The 18897-nt window shown below is 35.0% G+C and overlaps 1 protein-coding gene across 5 annotated transcripts in view; it reads right to left on the bottom strand.

Moving 5' to 3' along the window:
- Nucleotides 1-18897, bottom strand: part of PKN2 (protein kinase N2) — a 132820-nt gene that overhangs the window by 20878 nt on the left and 93045 nt on the right. For all 5 annotated transcript variants that reach the window (XM_057713861.1, XM_057713879.1, XM_057713873.1 and 2 more), the window contains 8 exons: nucleotides 12278-12421; nucleotides 11883-11958; nucleotides 10806-10980; nucleotides 10450-10576; nucleotides 8299-8429; nucleotides 8143-8218; nucleotides 7973-8064; nucleotides 1736-1912 (listed from right to left, as the gene is read on the bottom strand). In XM_057713861.1, coding sequence (XP_057569844.1) covers nucleotides 1736-1912; nucleotides 7973-8064; nucleotides 8143-8218; nucleotides 8299-8429; nucleotides 10450-10576; nucleotides 10806-10980; nucleotides 11883-11958; nucleotides 12278-12421 — 998 coding nt within the window. The remainder of the gene's footprint in view (nucleotides 1-1735; nucleotides 1913-7972; nucleotides 8065-8142; nucleotides 8219-8298; nucleotides 8430-10449; nucleotides 10577-10805; nucleotides 10981-11882; nucleotides 11959-12277; nucleotides 12422-18897) is intronic.

Raw genomic sequence — 18897 nt, forward strand, 5'->3', positions numbered from 1 at the left:
CAGGCAGATTCTTAACCACTGTACCACCTAGGAAGCCCCATACACCTTATGTTTTAATCACAAGTGTTTGCTATTATTTACTCTTCTGCATCTGAGTAAGTAAAACTTTCATATAACATCAAATTCAAAAACTACAAAAAGGGTTATAGCGATAAAATATTTAACACAGTACCTGACATCCAATAAGCATTCAGTGAAATATACCAGCGTGAGTCAAAAACTACCCGCACTCTGGATGTAGAATTTAATTAACTTTTAGAAAAAACAAATATATCATTTTTTGACATAATTTCCTTGCTTTTCAATACACTTTGTCCATCTGTCCACAAGCTCTCGTATTCCCTCATTAAAAAATGTTTAGGCTGAGCTGCAAGCCACGAATGCATCACTGTCTTCACTTCTTTGTCAGAAGTGACTCTTTCTCCTCGTAGGGCTGCTTTCAGGGGACCAAACAGGTGAAAGTCTGCTGGAGCAAGATCACGACTATAGGAAGGATGCTTTAACATCTCAAAAAGAAGTTTTTGCAGAGTGTTGACAGTGTGGGCAGAAGTGTGTGGATGTGCATTGTTATGCAAGATCACAGCACCCCTGGAGAGCAGTCCTCTGCGTTTAATCTGAAGTTTAGGCTTCAGCTCTTCAATAAGCATCTCACTGTAATGAGCACTGTTGATAGCTGAACCTTTGAGCCATGGCTGATTTGCAAATGATTTGACACATAATCCACTGTCACTTGTCCATTTGACAGAATCATTTCACCTGTGTGCTCAATGTTGTCGTCAGCCATGGACATGGACGGGCGTCTGGCTCCTTCTTGATGACTAACATTTGTGCGAGCGTCCTTAAACTTCTCTACCCATTCATAAACACTTTTTCACGACAAAACACTTTCTCCACACTGCTGATAAAGTCTTCGATAAATAACAGCACCAGGTACACCCTCAGACCACAAAAAACGAATCACTGCATGCTGCTCTTCTTTCGTGCAAATCACAAGTGGGGCATCCATTTTTGCTTGCACCACAGTTACAAATTAACTGATGTAACACGTTCACACCTGCACAGCAATGACTCGGGAGACAGAAGCCTTGAACAGGAAGTGCTGATAAGACAGTGCGGCCAACAGAAGTTTTAATATAACCGGAGTGCGGATGATTTCTGACTCACCCTCGTATATTTTAAACAGTACACCCAGTTATTTATTAAGTATCTTATCTAAATTCTATGCCTTTCATTGGAGGTGATATGCATACCAATTTCCTTTATATTCTTTCAGAGATATTGTAACCACATGCATATACTTAAGACATACTCTTTTAAATTACCCTTTAAAATGCAAATACAAATATTTCATATAAATATATGATACCAACTGTTCTACATTTTCTTTTTTCACTTAACAATGTACTCTTATAGTTAACATTTAAAGCCATGGTCAGAGATGGCATTCCCCAGGGAGAAAACATACTGGAAAAAAAGAAGAAATGTTACTAAAGTAAACCTAAACTGCATATCTAAATTACCAAGTGTGATTTAGGATAATCCATGAAATTTTCACCATGAACAACAGAGAAAAACAAATACATTTACATACAGCAAAAAGGTAAGTAAGGAGTTCTAATATTCCTTCCTCTATTTTCCATTTGAGGGAAAAAAATAAATCTAAAATTCAGAGAGCTTTTTTCGTTCCCGGAAGGCAATCAGTCATGAAGAAACAGCGAAATGTCTAAATACTCACACAGCTCTTGGTTCAGAAAAGACATCAGTATGAATGTGCATCATTAGGTCCCCACCGGCAGCATATTCCATTACAAAGCAAACGTGCTCTTTGGTCTGGAAACATGCAAAAAGGTTCACCAAAAAGGGATGCCTTACACTATTCACAGTTTCAAAAATTCTTTTTTCACACATCAGGCTGTAAAAGAAAACATTTAAAAATCATCAGTATTTTTTTTTAAGTTCTAGTTGGAAATAACATTCTTTAAAAATTACTAAACTTTAAAATAAGCAAAGTTCTTAATCCTTATAACTTTAAAACCATAAAATGTGTCCTAATCTTGCTATAAATGCTTTGAAAAATTGGGGATACTTGATATATATCACTTTAATAGAAACATATTAATGAAAACTAAATATGATTAGCATGACAAAGTTCACACTGATAATATCAGAGTAGCACACATATGGCTAGTGGTAATAGTTAATAAAAAAGGCTTAATTAGGGGTGAATTGTGAAAATTTTTCAGGAATTGGTCAGAGGATTTAGCAACCTAAAGCATAATTTTAAAATACAAATTTTGTGATCAAGGCAATTTCAAGGACAGTATATATTTATAATTCACAACCTGTGGTATCCAAATATTCTATCATATACTATATGAAACTCAGAGGTAAAGATACATTGCATAAAATTTTAATTTAGAAGGCTAACTGGAAAATAAAGAGGTTACATGGAGAATTCTATACCATACTTCAAGGAAGCTCCTGGAGAATGATACAATTTATACAACCTAAATGGGAAGAGAATTTGAAAAAGAATAGATAAGTGTATATGTATAACTGGAAAAAAAGGGGGGTTGGGAATCTAAGAAAAAAAAAAACCCTCAAAGCAGAAGAAAGCCAGGTCACATATTATTCAAATACAACTTGGAATTAACACTTTAAGCAACTAATCAAAATAAATACACCACCAGGCGTATTTTATTTGCAATTAGATTACATTTCTGCTTCTAATACAAAATAGGCATTTTGTTTTTGAGACTAGAATCAAAAATTGATATTAATATTTGTTGAAAAGCATTAATAATGCTTTTATTTTTAAAATTAAAGAACTGCTTAGATGTGTGTTTGTGTATGTGTGGGGTTGCTGATTTCAAAACACCAAACCAAAATTCTAACGTTAGAAGGAGGTATACCCATTCTCCTTTCTTTTGGATCTCTTAAGAGTTAATTTTAAAAAGGTTAATTTAAAGATTAAAGCATTTGTTTGGGTATCCAGATAATACTGCTATGACTCAAGAAAATTAAACAGAATTCTGAAAACATTTAAGAATACACCTGTTGTGTAGAAGGAACGTCGAATTTTTATTGCTGTTAATATAGTTGTATGATGAATTATGAACTAAAACAGCCATTCAATTTTAAATACTGACAATAAATGCAGCTATTAAGAAATCGTGTTTAAACTCTATTTAATATGGTTACATTCTAGATGAACTCTTGCCCTATTATTTCACACAATCTGTTTATAATTTTACATATACTCAGAAACAGAAAGCCCCACTGTAATCGTTTCTAAAGCACTGGGCTTTACTCTACATACAATGCAAGGTTTCTAAATGTTACTACAAATTAAGTCACTATTAGAAATAAATTTACAGAAGATTAAAAAGAAAGTTAACAGCTTTGACTTTACCGCCCTTTAAATTTAGTGGAAAACAATGTCCAACTGGGAAAGATCTGTAAGACGGATTCTAAACCAACTGATTTACTATGTCAATCTAAACTTTGGCTAATGAGGATAAAATATTCAGATGAAAAAGACAAACTAACAAGGTGTTTTGGGCTCAAGTAGATGACAAACATGGCCTCTTCGTCATGTATGGCTTATGGGTGAATTACTAATCCACTAGGAGTGAATCACTAATTCTCAACTGGATAAGTATAAGGTTAGACCGGTGTTGAACATGTAAATGGTCTAAAGGATTGACCAGAATGCCTCTTAAAATGGTTTTAAGGCTGACCATTGAATTCTTTGATGAGGACTCACAATACTGATGAAGGCTGGACAGTGTCTTAGGACTATTAGGTAAAGGAGGAAGGCTCTTTACAGACCCAAACGGGAACAATAATTTTAATTTCAAGCATTATACAGCACACCAGAAAGCTGCTCCATAGGAGTCTTTAACTTTTCCCAACCTAATCTAAACAGTATATTTTCCTTAAAAGTCTATGAAACAATACAACATTATTCAAACTTCAAACTTTATTCTGTCCAGCACATTTTCCTCTATATTGTCATTTCTCTTCTCTCCATGTTTCCAAGTATCTTCTATTTGCCAAAGATCAGTACAAATCCAATCTTCTTTACAAAGCCTTACCTAAATCCACCAGTGCACCTTCACTCTGATGTTCCCCCTTTTATGCGCTGCAATTGTCTTCAGCTGTTCCCAACCTTTTTGGCACCAGGAACCGGTTTCATGGAAGACAGTTTTTCCACGGACGGGTTGGGCAGGGAATGATGGTTCTGGCAGTAATTCGAGTGATGGGGAACAGCAAATGAAGCTTTGCCGGCTCGCCTGCAACTCACCTTCTGCTGTGCGGCCCGGTTCCTAACAGGTAGCGGACAGGTGACTGGTCCGCGGCCTGGAGGTTGGGGACCGCTGGTCTATATATATATATGTATATATATATATTTTATTCTTTTTAGTTAATTAATTAATTATTTTTTGAGGCAGTGTTGGGTCTTCATTGCTGTGCATGGGCTTTCTCTAGTTGCGGCGACCAGGGGCTACTCTTCATTGTGGTGTGCAGGCTTCTCATTGCGGTGCCTTCTCTTGCTGTGGAGCATGGGCTCTAGGTGTGCAGGCTTCAGTAGCTGCAGCCTGAGGCTCAGTAGTTGTGGCACGTGGGCCTCTAGAGCATGCAGGCTTCAGCAGTTGTGGCACATGGCCTCAGTAGTTGTGGTGCATGGGCTCTGTAGTTGTGGCACGTGGGCTCTAGAGCGCAGGCTCAGTAGTTGGGGTGCACGGGCTTAGTTGCTCTGTGGCATGTGAGATCTTCCCAGGCCAGGGCTTGAACCCTTGTCCCCTTCATTGGTAGGGAGATTCTTAACCACTGTGCCACTAGGGAAGTCCCATATACTGTTTATCATAAACTCAAACATATCTAATCTGTTTTATTTACATAACTAATGTATTTATATTTTATCTCCCTAAGTGACTAGTTTCATTCTAACATTTTTTGGTGTACTTCCTTCAGTACATTATTAGACATGTTAGAAACTTAAAAACTATAAATAGTTATTTTGGTCAGTAGAAAATTACATCATTAATAAGGCTAATCGGAATTAAATTATATATATATGTATATATGATAGATAAAAAAATCTGGCTAGCTGTGTTTTTGTTCTGCAACTACAAAAGTATACTCCCAAGTCTATTCTGTTGTTTTGAAATGTGAACTGGTAAGGAAAGGAAGCTGAGTGAGGAGGCATAATAGTTAACATACATTTAACATTCTTAGGAGTGGGGGAAGATGGCACTCAGAAAGAACTTCTACTAATGGTAGGTGAAAAATGTGATCTTTGTACATGACTTACATTACTTTCAAGTTAGTGCATAATTTGTGTTCCTTTAAAAAGATATAGATTTGTGGTTACCAGAGATGGGGTGAGGGGAGGGGAAATAGCATGAAGGCAGTCAAAAGGTACAAACTTCCAGTTACAAGATAAATAAGTACTAGAGATATAATGTACAATATGATAAATAAAATTAACATTGCTGTATGTTATATATGAAAGTTGTAAAAAGAGTTAAGTCTTAAGAGTTCTCATCACAAGGAAAATTTTTTTTTCTATTTCTTTAATTTTGTATCTATATGATGTTCACTTAACTTACTGTGATAATCACTTCATGATATATGTAAGTCAAATCATTATGCTGTACACCTTAAACTTATATAGTGCTGCATGTCAATCATATTTCAATAAAACTAGAAGAAAAAATAAACCAAACCAAATAACAACAAAAATAACTTGATTTGTAATTTTCTATAAGTAAAATAATAAAATTCACACTAGAAAAAAAATTCAGAAAGGAAAACTATCATTAAGAACCTCAAGTATTTCAGAAACATCTACAGGAAAAAAAAACCCCCACTAATATGCAGTAACATTGAATTCTGTGGATCTATTAAAAGGATGAGCTAGAAAGTAGATATAAAGGACTTCTGCTTAGTTGTTTACTATTCAGACTTGCAAGTTATATAACTTTTAAAAAAATGCTGGTCTATTTTCTTATCTTCTAAATTAATTTTCTTTCGTGCCTTCCTCTAATTGCTCTTTTTTTTTGCCGCCTTCCTGAAATTCCTCTAAGAGTGATTTATTTTTCACTCTGAATTTTATGTTTCTCCGTTTTTCTGGTTCTACTGAAGATTATTTTACTTCCATGTTACTGAATACATGGATTTATAACTGAAGTTAGATAAAGATCACTCATCAACTTTTCACTAGGGGTGGATTAATTTTAAGTAGGGGTAATGTCCTAGGTTCTGACTAAAGCTTCACCTTCTGATTTCGACATTCTTCTTTAACAGTAATATTAACATTATTCTATCTATATTTAATTAGAAAGAAATATGGCTAAAAGTAGTAACAATGTAGCAGAAAGTTATATAAACCACCAAGAAATTACCACCTTCTCATTATTAACTGTGGTAGTACCAGAGTTTAGAATATAAATGAATTTACCACACATGAATCTGGAATAAAGCAAATATTATTCCAGAAAAGAAAAACATTTGACCTTACTATTACTATAATTAAAAACAAACTGACAGTGTGATTAAAGGTTTGCTTTAATTACTTATGTAACAGAAATATACAGTTGTTAGCATATACTATGGTGCTCAGAATATTTCATCTTATGCAAAATCCTCTTTGAATAGTTTTAGATCAAGGAAGAGTTTATTTTGACATAATTGAGAAGTATAAGAAACGGACAAAAAATAAATAGGCAAATCCAAAAGGAAAAGATTTTTTTACATAAAGTAAACCTGCATCTTTTAAGAGCTATTTGAATTCTAGGAATTTTCCATATCATGGAAAAAATACTAAAACTAGCAATTTGATATATCTATATGGCACTTAATTTGGTAAGGCAAATATTACCAAAAAAATATATTTTAAAAATATGTGGTTTAACTGAGGCTCAAAGATATTCAGTGAATTGCTCTGGGATCAAATCACTAATTAAGAAGGAACAATCAGGACTAGAGAAGTTTCCCATTCATAATCTCAGGCTGTTTTCATTATACAGGGCTGGGTTCCATTAATATCAACTGATGCTTCCTGGGTGGTTTAAGAAAAAAACTACTTCTTCTAAACATCAAATGGAAGCCTCTTTCTATAATAAATATGCCATTTTATTATACAATAATTTCCATGCTGAACCACTCCATTAATTTGAGATAGTGTTTTTAAAGTATATTCTCTAACCTAATTACAATATTATCCCCAAAGTCTACACTTTCATAACTGTATATGAAGATGTATCCATATCAATTTATACCCAGAAAGGTAAGATGCTGTAGTCAAAAAATATGATTTTAAGAAAAATAGAGCAAAAAATAGACGTAGGTGCATTTTAAAAAGCAGACTATATTAACCATTCAGTTAATTGAAGATTATTTGTAAATGACGTCTTACTACTTCTGTAATATGAAACGGGAAACAGTCTCACCCAACCATGGATGTATAACAGTTCCTAGTCTATATAAACACTTAAACATTTCCAAGTATAAAAACTTATTAAAATTATTTTAAACATTTCATCATCTTTCCTTGGTATCCACTAAGCAGTAAAATGTCATAAGAAGGGGAAGAGGGAGTTAGCTAGAAAGAAAAACAATATTTAATTAATGCCTACCTTATGCATTAATTTATTTAGTTTCTTTACTTATTACAGTTGCCCCTTGAACAACATGGGGGTCAATCCATGCATAATTTATAGTTGGCCCTCTCTATCTGCAGTTCTTCCACATCTGTGGATTCACCAACCACAGATCATGTAATACTGCAGCATTTAATACTAAAAAATATCCACGTTTAAGTGGACCCATGCAGTTGAAATCCATGTTATTCAACGGTCAACTGTATTATAAAAATAGAAAGTTTTGCTGTTGCAATACATACAGTGATTTTCATGATAAGTTACAACTTCAGAAAAATATACAATTTCATTTTTAAAAAACTAACCTGTCTACTTCATCTCGAGCCACAATGTCTCCTTTCTTTAAGGCTTTTATAGCAAACATTTCATTTGTATGTTTATATTCAGCCAAAAGCACCTGAAATGAGATTAAAATAACTATTTCCCATTTGAGTTATTACTTTTGTAGGCATTCCAAGAAAATTTAAAAGATTACCTTTCCAAAATGTCCTCTACCCAAGACAGCACAACACCTGAAGTCTTGTAGATTAAACTGAAACATTTGTTGAGATCTGAAAACAGTAATGTCAATTAAAAATGAGGCAAAAGTATGGGACCAAACATGTAGCAAAGCTGTGTATATATTCTTTACCTTCTGTCCTCAAGTTCATGAATACCACTATATTCTAGGCCTGACTGAGGAATATCAGGCTCATATTCAGATTGAGATTTTGGAAGTACTCTATTTCTGTCATTCTCAGTATCAAAAACAGTTTCTGAATCCTGTAAAATATTAAACACTCATTAAATCATAGAAACATTCAGAAAACAACTTATTAGGTAAGGACAGTTAAAGAAAAACTGTTAAAAGTCAATATAAATATGAGTGAGAAAATAAAATTCAGATATTGGATATTCATCTTTATGGTTATTAATTATATATTACTCCTACCTAAAAAATGTAAAAAAATGAATACACTGGAAAAAACAAGAACACTAATTTGAAAAGATACATGCACCTCAGTGTTCACAGCAGCATTATTAACAATAGCCAGTTACATGGAAGCAACCCAAGTGCCCATCAACAGACGATTGGTTTAAGGAGATGCAGTATATATAGATGGCCATAGGCACATGAAAAGAAGCTCATCATCATTAATTATTAGAGAAATGCAAATCAAAATAACAATGGGGTATCATTAAAAAGTCAGAATGGCCATCATTAAAGAGTCTACTAATAATAAATGCTGGAGAGGGTGTGGAGAAAAGGGAACCCTCTTACACTGTTCGTGGGAATGTATTAAAACTGGTGCAGCCACTATGGAAAACAGTACGGAGGTTCCTCAAAAAATTAAAAATAGAGTTGCCACATGGTCCAGCAATTCCACTCCTGGGCATATACCCAGACAAATCTCTAATTCAAAAAGATACACGCACCCTTATGTTCATAGCAGCACTATCTACAATAGCCAAGACATGGAAACAACCTAAATGTCCATCAACAGATGAATGAATAAAGAAGATGTGGTGTACATACACACACACATATATATATACACACACACACACAATGGAATTACTCAGCCATTAAAAAGAACAAAATAATGCCATTTGCACCAACATGGATGGACCTAGAGATTCTCATGCTAAATGAAATCAGTCAGAAAGGGAAAGACAAATACCATATTGATATCACTTATATGTGGAATCTAAAATATGACACAAATGAACATATCTATGAAACAAAAATAGACTCACAAATATAGAGAACAGACTTGTGGTTGTCATGAGGGAGGGGGTTTGGGGGAGGGAAGGATTGGGAGTGTAGGATTAGCAGGTGCAAACTACCACATATTAGATGGATAGACAACAAGGTCCTACAACATAGCACAAGGAACTATATTCAATACCCTGTGATAAACCATAATGGAAAAGAATATGAAAAAGAATATATATATGTATAACTGAGTGACTTTGCTGTACAGCAGAAATTAAACACAACATTGTAAATCAACTATCCTTCAAAAATTTTTTTTAAATATGTGGTATTTATATATACAATGAACTATTACTCCCCACCAAAAAGAATGAAATAATGCCCTCTACAGCAACATGGATGAACCTAGAGAATGTTATGCTTAATGAAATAAGTCAGAAAAAGAAATAGAATATAATATCACTTATATGTGGAACCTAAAAAATAACAGAAATGAATGTATATACAAAACAGAAACAGATGCAGATTTAGAAAACAAACTTGTAGTTACCAAGGGGAGAAGGAAGGGGGGAGGGACAAATTAGGAGTATGGGATTAACAGATACAAACTACTATATATAAAATGGATAAGCAATAGGATATACTATATAGCACAGGGAATTATACCCATTATCTTGTAATAACCTATAATGAAATAGAATCTGAAAAAAATACTAAACCACTATGCTGTATACCTGAAACACAATGTTGTAAATCAATCATGTTTCAATTAAAAAAAATGAATACATTACTTTCATCTTATATGCATTTTCAGATATCATGTTAACCTAGTTAGAAGATACACAGTGTTTCAGGCACCATGTCATCCAATATCAGCCATGCTCCTATGCTCCTAGATTAAGCAGCCTATTCCAACTCTACTGGCTCATGAGCATCCAGAGGTTTTTATGTTTCACTCACAAGAAACATAAACAACACAGTTCATAGAGGCAATTTTTAACTAAAATGGAAATCCCGCTCACTATGATGCTTTACTGGTAAATTCATTCGGTGAAAAGGAACTATACAAGGTTTAAAATGCCTTACCTGTCCTGGTGTATCCAAATCTCTTAATTCAGGAGATTCATCTACTTCTCCAAGGGAAGAATCACGTGGTGGGGCCGGAGGAGGCTCAGGTTCAAGATCAAAGTCCAATTTGGTTACTGTAGAATCACTTACAAAAGATAAAGCAATTCACCAAAAGCAGTAATCAAAAGTATATACTTTAAACAGCTTTACAATTAAAGCAAACAATTTTATTGCTTTAAAAGTAAGCAGAGCACTAGCTTCAAGACAGTATTTGGAAAAAATGAGACTTTTAATAGACTCACTGTAATCAATATGTATGAATGTCACAATAACTATTTTATAAAAGCAGTGTTTAAAAATCTTAAGACACATACCTAGCTTGAGGTGCTAGTTCAGGGATGCGTACATCAACCACTGGCACTGTAGCAGGCACAGGGGCCTGTGGGCTGAAGGTGCCAGAATGATTTACTGTAGGAATAGCTCTTCTCACTAGTCTTCCCCAAGTGGCAATATTAATATTCATTTGAGGAGCTCTGAGAAATGTTTTGCCTGTGGATATTGTAAATAAAGAAAACAGAACAAATAATTTTTAAATATATTACCAAAAGCCATAATTTAAAAATTCATATTCATCGATTTATAATTTATGAAGAACAATCTTTGTTACTTAAAATAACAGTTCTTAACTATTTGTTATTAAAGCCTAGTGCAAAAAACCAAAATCAGTTTGAAAAATAAATAGGGGACTTCCTAGGTGGTGTAGTGGTTAAGAATCTGCCTGTCAATGCAGGGGACACGGGTTTGATCCCTGCTCCAGGAAGATCCCACATGTTGTGGAGCCACTAAACCCGTGTGCTACAACTTTTGAGCCTGTGTGCCACAACTACTGAAGCCCACTAGCCTAGAGCCTGTGCTCTCCAACAAGAGAAGCTACCGCAATGAGGAGCCCAAACACCACAATAAAGAGTAGCCAGCCCCTCCATCGCCACAACTTGAGAAAGCCCGTGTGCAGCAACAAAGACCCAAAGCAGCCAATAAATTAATTAATTAAAAAAATAGGTAGGAACTGCTCATTTAAGTTTAGCAATGATATGCGGTTAAGGTTTAAAAAAAAATTCTTATCTTTTAGAGATACTACCTAATATTTATGGATGAATCAATATGATGTCTGGGTTTGCTTCAAATAACCTGAGAAGCTGCGAGTCATGGAACATAGATGAAACAAAATTGGACATGAGTTGACTGCTGTTGAAACTAAGTGATGGTACACTGCACTAGTCTCTATACTTATAGATATGTTTCAAATTTTCCCTAACAAAATTTAGCAGTAAATATTTGAATAAGAAGAAAACAAAAAGCAAAGATGGATATCACTTTTTAAATAGTATGTACATTTTAAAAATGTTTAAGATAACACCAAAACACTTTGTACTTGATTTCTTAGTAATTACCTTGTTGTTTTGAAAAAATTTTCTTTTGTCTTTGGAGTTTTGGTCTTCTTTCAATAACTGGATTAAAAAAGGTAACCTGCAGTGAGGAAAATTCAAGTTGATGTGAATATAGCATTAGATTATTGTTCATGAAATCGGATGAACTTCCAAGTTTTAAAAACTTAAGAGAATCTGAGATATAATTTGGTTCCATACCCTCATTTTCTAGATGAGGAAACAGACCTAGAGAGAATAAATGATTTGTTTTAGGGTAATATACCTATTTAGCTGCAGAGTTGAGCCAAGAATTCAAGTTGTCTGTCATTCAGCCTAATACTCTTCCCACTTCTACATCATGTTGCCTACATAACAATTTCAACTGTAGTTATGCATATTTAATAAAATACATTTATTACCTCTGCAAATAAAGTACCCTGTGGTTCCAAATAGAGACACATGCCATGCCGTTGGTTGTCTAAAAAATCTTCTAACCTCAGAAATTTTACAGCACACAGAGATCGCCAATCACGCCAATAAACTGAAATTTCCAGTTCACGTGACTAGAAAAATTAAATAAAAAAATAAAGAAAACAGGGAAGACATCATTGGACACACATGTGAATAAAATATTACAAAAAATATAAAATACAAATACAATAAACAAAAATAACATACACAATGGTTGCACTATTTTAAAGAGTGCTTTTATAATGTTTATTACATATTAATTTAACTAACACATTTTAACTAAAAGGAAGAAATTTCACATTCTGACATTCTCCAGTTAAGGTATTCCTTTTAGATAAAAAATACACAATTGGGAACAACCAATACAGATGAATGACCACAGAAACTTTTTCCATCTCAGAGCTTCAATCTTTTGGATTTTCATCCTCCAACTGGCATCACAGGCTGTGCTATTTCTATGACCTCAGTGTTCACCTCAAAGAACCCATTTGAAACCTTATTTCTTTATCCCTATGTTGAATAAGGAAAAGGTCTGTGAATAGCATTTATTCTCCACTTTCAGTGTGCCACACACTATGCCAAACACTTTAAGAATGCTAGCTTGGGACTTTCCTGGTGGGGCAGTGGTCAAGAATCTGCCTGCCAATGCAGGGGACACAGGTTCAATCCCTGGTCAGGGAAGATCCCTCATGCCATGGAGCAACTAAGCCTGTGCGCCACAACTACTGAACCTGTATTCCTGAGCCCACGGACCACAATTAGTGAGCCCACGTGCCACAACTACTGAGCCCACACGCCTAGAGACCACGCTCCGCAACAAGAGAAGCCACCACAATGAGAAGCCCACGCACCACAGCAAAGAGTAGCGCCCACTCGGCACAACTACAGAAAGCCTGCAAGCAGCATTGAAGACCCAAACACAGCCAAAAAAAAAAGAATGCTAGGTCATTTAATCTTCTAAAGAATACCACCAGGTAATAGGATCAGTGATTACAGGGGTCTGCATAGGCAGGCAACAAACAGGAAACTACCATTAAGTTTTATACAGAAAGAAAGATGTTCATTTATTACAACATCAAACACAACAAAACAAAATGAAAAAGCCCTCCCCCCAAACTTGGGACAATTAAGTATATTATACCACAACTATGCGAGGGAACACTCTGCAGTCACTAAAAATAATGCTTATGTGGAAAAATATATTTAAGGTTTTAACAATCACTAAATGTACCTGTATAAGACAGTTTAAAAGTTAGAGGTCAAGCCATAAATTGACCTCTACACATCATAATCTACACACATTTTTATTACAAAGCATAAGACTTTTCCATTATTTTGTTTTTCAGGATTTTGTAGATCATCCACAAAAAGAGATAAATGTTTTTTCCCTTTAGGCTCAACAAAGTAACAAATTACTTCTTTCATATAAAAACTTGCAGTTTGTGAACTTCTGCATCTTATTATCTAAGCTTCTTGTATGCATAATAAAAATCATTTGACTTTAAATAATAAAACTAGTTGATGCAAATGAACACAGAAAACACTTATAAAAAACAGAACATGAAAAAAATGATTCGAGACAATGTGCCAGAAGGTCTCACAGCCAATCAGAAAAAAAGGACTAGAAAAAGACATCTTGGCAGTGAGTATATGAGCTCAGGACCTCCTACCTCGATGCTTCTCTCTGATACATAATTACTATGGGAGAGAATACTTGTAACGAAAGGGGAAATATGAGTAGAGTATAATTATTTTAAGATTATCAAATGGCATTTAGAAGTGGTGGGTATTAATGCTATAATATTCTATTCAAGTTAAAATTTTAAGTATTTTGAAAACAATTATTTTGGGAAATAAACTGCATAATTGAACCAGGAGTTGGTAGTTTAGATTACATTATTTTAGACTAGAAAAGCAGAGGTCCACTTTCTCCTATCTTCTTCCACAGTATCAGGGAGGAAAACTTGTTATAAATCAGGCAAGTGCAAGTGGTATAGATGTTTGGGGCAGAATTAGTAATTCTTAAAATTTCTTATACTTTTCACACTGCCAAAAAGGTAAGATTACATCTTTCTCTGGATGAGAGAAGGTCCAATCACTTCCTTTATATTTTTTCTACACTCTGGTAAAACTCACATATTAACTCATTTCTCTTTCCTCTGTCTCTTTATTCCATTCCTCAAACTGAAGTATGTTAGAAAGACCTGAGTTTGGGATGGAAGCTTATCTTAAGGCCTACATTAGCTTTCCTGGAGTTCTACATGGAGGTTTTAGGCATAAAGCTCTTCACTTTTTGTTACCTTGCATTGTTCCCTGTGAGTATCACTCTTTCTACAATTTTAGGCAGAGAGTAGCTAGGATCTAAAGCAGATTAAGATATTTTATGTCGTATTCGTAACACTGTTGCATGGAACCCCAATGCTACTTTAACCCCTAACATCTGCTGTGATTCGGTAAAGCAAGGATATAGCATCTGAGAAGCAAAGAGATGCCAATGATCTTTACTGAACTTAAACTGCAAGTATGACTGCTCATTTGTTGACAATTTTCCAGACGAAGCAGGTCCATTCCATAAAGCAAAGGCATGCTTGTAGGTAATGTCAAACCTCAAAAGCAACAAAATTCTAGATTGAGTGAAATCACCACCAAAATAGCTGAACAGTATGATCTGAACTAAGTACAGACTGACAATTCTGGCAAACTGTCCCAACTTGTGTTTCATTTTGTCTTATTATGAACTTGAACCTAGGATCAAAGAGGAAACTCTGTGGTAGACCTAAGGAATCTATATGGTTTGTTTGAAGTCCCTGTAAGGCCTGAAAGTAAATAGTAACTGCTTTCTCTAAACTGAGGTATAATTGACAAATAAAATTGTGAGATATTTAAAGTACATGGCATGGGGCTTCCCTGGTGGCTCAGTGGTTAAGAATCCTCCTGCCAATGCAGCGGACATGGGTTCCATCCCTGGGTCGGGAAGATCCTATATGCTGTGGAGCAACTAAGCTCATGCACCACAACTATGGAGCCTGTTCTCTGGAGCCCACATACCGCAACTACTGAAGCCAGTGAGCCTAGAGCCCACGCTCAGCAAAGAGAAGCCACCACAATGAGAAACCCGCATGCCTCAACGAAGCCTCTCGTCACAACTAGAGAAAGCCCCCTCGCAGCAATGAAGACCCCACGCAGCCAAAAAATAAAATAAATAATAAATTTTAAAAAATAATAAAAAATAAAGTATATGGCATGATGATCTGATACACATATACATATATATGCTACAAAAGAATTCTTCCAGTCTAATTAACACATCCATCAGCTATTTTATACAGACACACTTAAAATATATACATTTGGTGAGAACATCTAAGTTCTGCTTTCCTAGCAAATTTCATTTATACAATACAGTATTATTAGACGCTCAGACCTTATTCATTTTATAACTGAAAGCCTGTACCTTTTTACCAACCTCTCCCTACAACCATTTTTCTACTCTTGGTTTCTTTGAGTTTGAGTTTTTAAGATTCCACATGTAAAGGATACCATATAATATCTGTATTTCTCTGTCTGATTTATTTCACTTAGGATAATGTCCTAAAGTCCATCCATGTTGTCACAATGGCAGTTTTTCCTTTCTTCTCATGGTTGAATAATATTTCATTGTATACACCACATTTTTTTTTATCCATTCATCTGTTGATGGACACAGACTGTTTCCAGATCTTGGCCATTGTGAATAACACTGCAATGAACATGGGAGTGCATATATTTCTTCAATATCCTGTTTTCATTTCCTTTGAATATGAAAACCCAAGAGCTACACTGCTGGATCATATGGCAGTTCTATTTTTAATTTTTTGAGGAACCTCCATACTGTTTTCCATAGTGACTAAACCAATTTACATTCCATCAATAGTGAACAAAGATTCCTTTTTCTTCGTATCCTTGCCGACACTTCTCTCTCGTCTTCTTGATGACAGCCATGCTAATGTGATACCTCACTGTGGATTTGAGTTGCATTTCCCTGATGAGTAGTGATGTTGAGCACCTTTTCATGTAAATGTTGGACATATCTGAATGTATCCTTTAGAAAAACGTCTATTCAGTTTCTTCGCCCATTTAAAATCGGATTGTTTTTTGTTGTTCTTGCTACTGAGTTGTGTGAGTTCTTTATATATTTTGGATATTCACTTCTTATCTGATAGATGACTTACTTGCAAATATCTTCTCCCATTCTGTAGGTTGCCTTTTCATTTTTTTGATGGGTGTCCTTGCTATGTACAAGCTTTTTAGTTAGTAACTATTTCTTTTTTTTAATTTTAATTTTTATTTTTGGCTGAGCCAAGCAGCTTGTGGGATTTTAGTTCCCTGATCAGGAAATGGACCCAGGCCCTTGGCAGTGAGAGCATGGAGTCCTAACCACTGGACTGTCAGGGAGTTCCCAATAACTACTTCTTAGTAAATGGAACTATTCGATGTTTCTTTTAGCCTACAGATATACTGTAAAAAAAATTACTGGAACACTAAAGATGCTGTGAATTGAAAAAGTTTGGGAGCCTCTGATAGATGAAAATGAGATAGGTTTCACCGCTGAAAAGGGAAGAAAGGGCAAAAAGCAAACTTTCTGCAGCTACTAAAAGAGAAAATTATTCAAAGCATGGAAAATTCAAAAGAAAAGGAAAGGTAAGATTTTATAAAGGAGCACATGGCAGATGCCACATTAATTAATTGATCTTCTCCTTCGGTTAACTGGTCTTCTATGAGCTTCTGAGGTCAACACAGGCTTGGGAAACATTAACTTAGGGTCCCAGCAGTAAAGAGACTGCACACTCAAAAAGAGTTTTAAGTTTTAAAAATTGGCTATTCATGAAGGTGTAATTAAGGTTAAGGAACCAACAAGGATGGGAAGCACCTGAGGATTAGCAGCAGTAGAAATCTATTACTCCTCCTAGCCTGAATGAGCAAGAGGAAATAGTTACCAGAATTCAATGAGAACTGGATCTTGGAAACGAGACTGTCAAAAAGGAGCTGCAGCCATAGATGAACACTGCTGTAAAAAAAGGGAAGCAGAGAAGGAAACAAACACCCTGATTCTCCTCTCCTCCTGTCCTTAGATCTTCTAACAATGTCCCCATTTCATGTCAGAACCCACTAATTCAAATTTGCAGCTATCAGCCTCCAGAGACAAAGAGAAGGATAGGGAAGGAAGGCCATCGGAATCTACTACAGAGCAAAGAGAAAACCACCACCTCAGGAAACAGTAATATCTGCTTTCCAATTCAAGAGTTCAATGAGGGTGATTCTTAGCTGGAACTAATGTGACAAAAAGAAGGAAACCTTAGGATCTTTTGGGAGAATGAGAGACACAAAGAAGAGTGAGACTGAGGTAAAGGAGAATATAAAGCTGTGAACTTTGCTTGAAAAGTCAGCCTCCTAAAGATGTAGGGGCAGAAGAGAGAAGTAAACAACTATGATATGAACTATGCAGTACTGTAACAGTTATATATAACTGCATCCTATATCAATTCATATCCTATAAAAAGTTTCAAAGACTTCTTATTATTCCAAACCTATTATAAACTTTCTGTCTCAGTGTATACATATATAGTTTCTATTTCTAATCATGTATCTTATTCCCCAACCCAAACCTACATACCTATAAAAACAATGTTGAAGGATGCTGTGAGGGCATCAGTAAGGAAATGGTAAAGCGTAACAATGGTTTTAGGGTAAATAGAGAAGCAAATGAAATTTTCTGATGGCCCCTCTTATAACTCCTTCCTGAAGAATCAAGGAAATGGAAATGTTTGACCATACACCTAGCTTTGTGGTAACAAAGAAGTAGAAGAGTCAGAGGAGTAACAATAACAACATGAGCTATCATTTACTGCAAAACCACTATGTACAAGATATTAATCTAGGTGCTTTATGTAGTTATCTCATTTGGGGGAGTAAGAGATTTGGTAACAATTTAGGACACTAAATTTAATAGAACAATTCACTGCTAAAATGACAAGGAGCAAAGCTATACTGGGATTGACACATTCAAAGAGGTTTGAAATAATATGTTAAATGGGTTGTTGTTTAGATGATTAGATTTTTTAAATCCCCCTAACAATGGCGGGATGTTGGAGTGAAGAACCAAAGTCTCTAAGGATAATGGCAAGCGTCTGGTGGTCAAGAGATGATTTTGAGGGGGGCAATTATATTTAATTATATATATATACACTATATATATAGTTTAAACTATATATATATATACACAATTATATTTATACATATAAATACATATATATAAACTATATATGTATGTGTATGTATGTAGTTCATTCTCTCACAGGACTTATATCGCCTCAGAGGACAAGACATGTCATTTGATAGCAGTAGAACTGGAAGCAGCAGAAGAGGTAAACAGGGTAAGTATTATCATAGCTCCATTATAAGTTAAAAAACCGCATCTCGAGGATAAAATACCTAGGGATAAACCTACCTAAGGAAGCAAAAAACCTGTACTCAGAAAACTGTAAGATACTGATGAAAGAAATAAAAGATGACACAAACAGACGGAGAG

Source organism: Hippopotamus amphibius, chromosome 1 (genome assembly GCF_030028045.1).
Source record: "Hippopotamus amphibius kiboko isolate mHipAmp2 chromosome 1, mHipAmp2.hap2, whole genome shotgun sequence".
Classification (NCBI taxonomy): Eukaryota; Metazoa; Chordata; class Mammalia; order Artiodactyla; family Hippopotamidae; genus Hippopotamus; species Hippopotamus amphibius.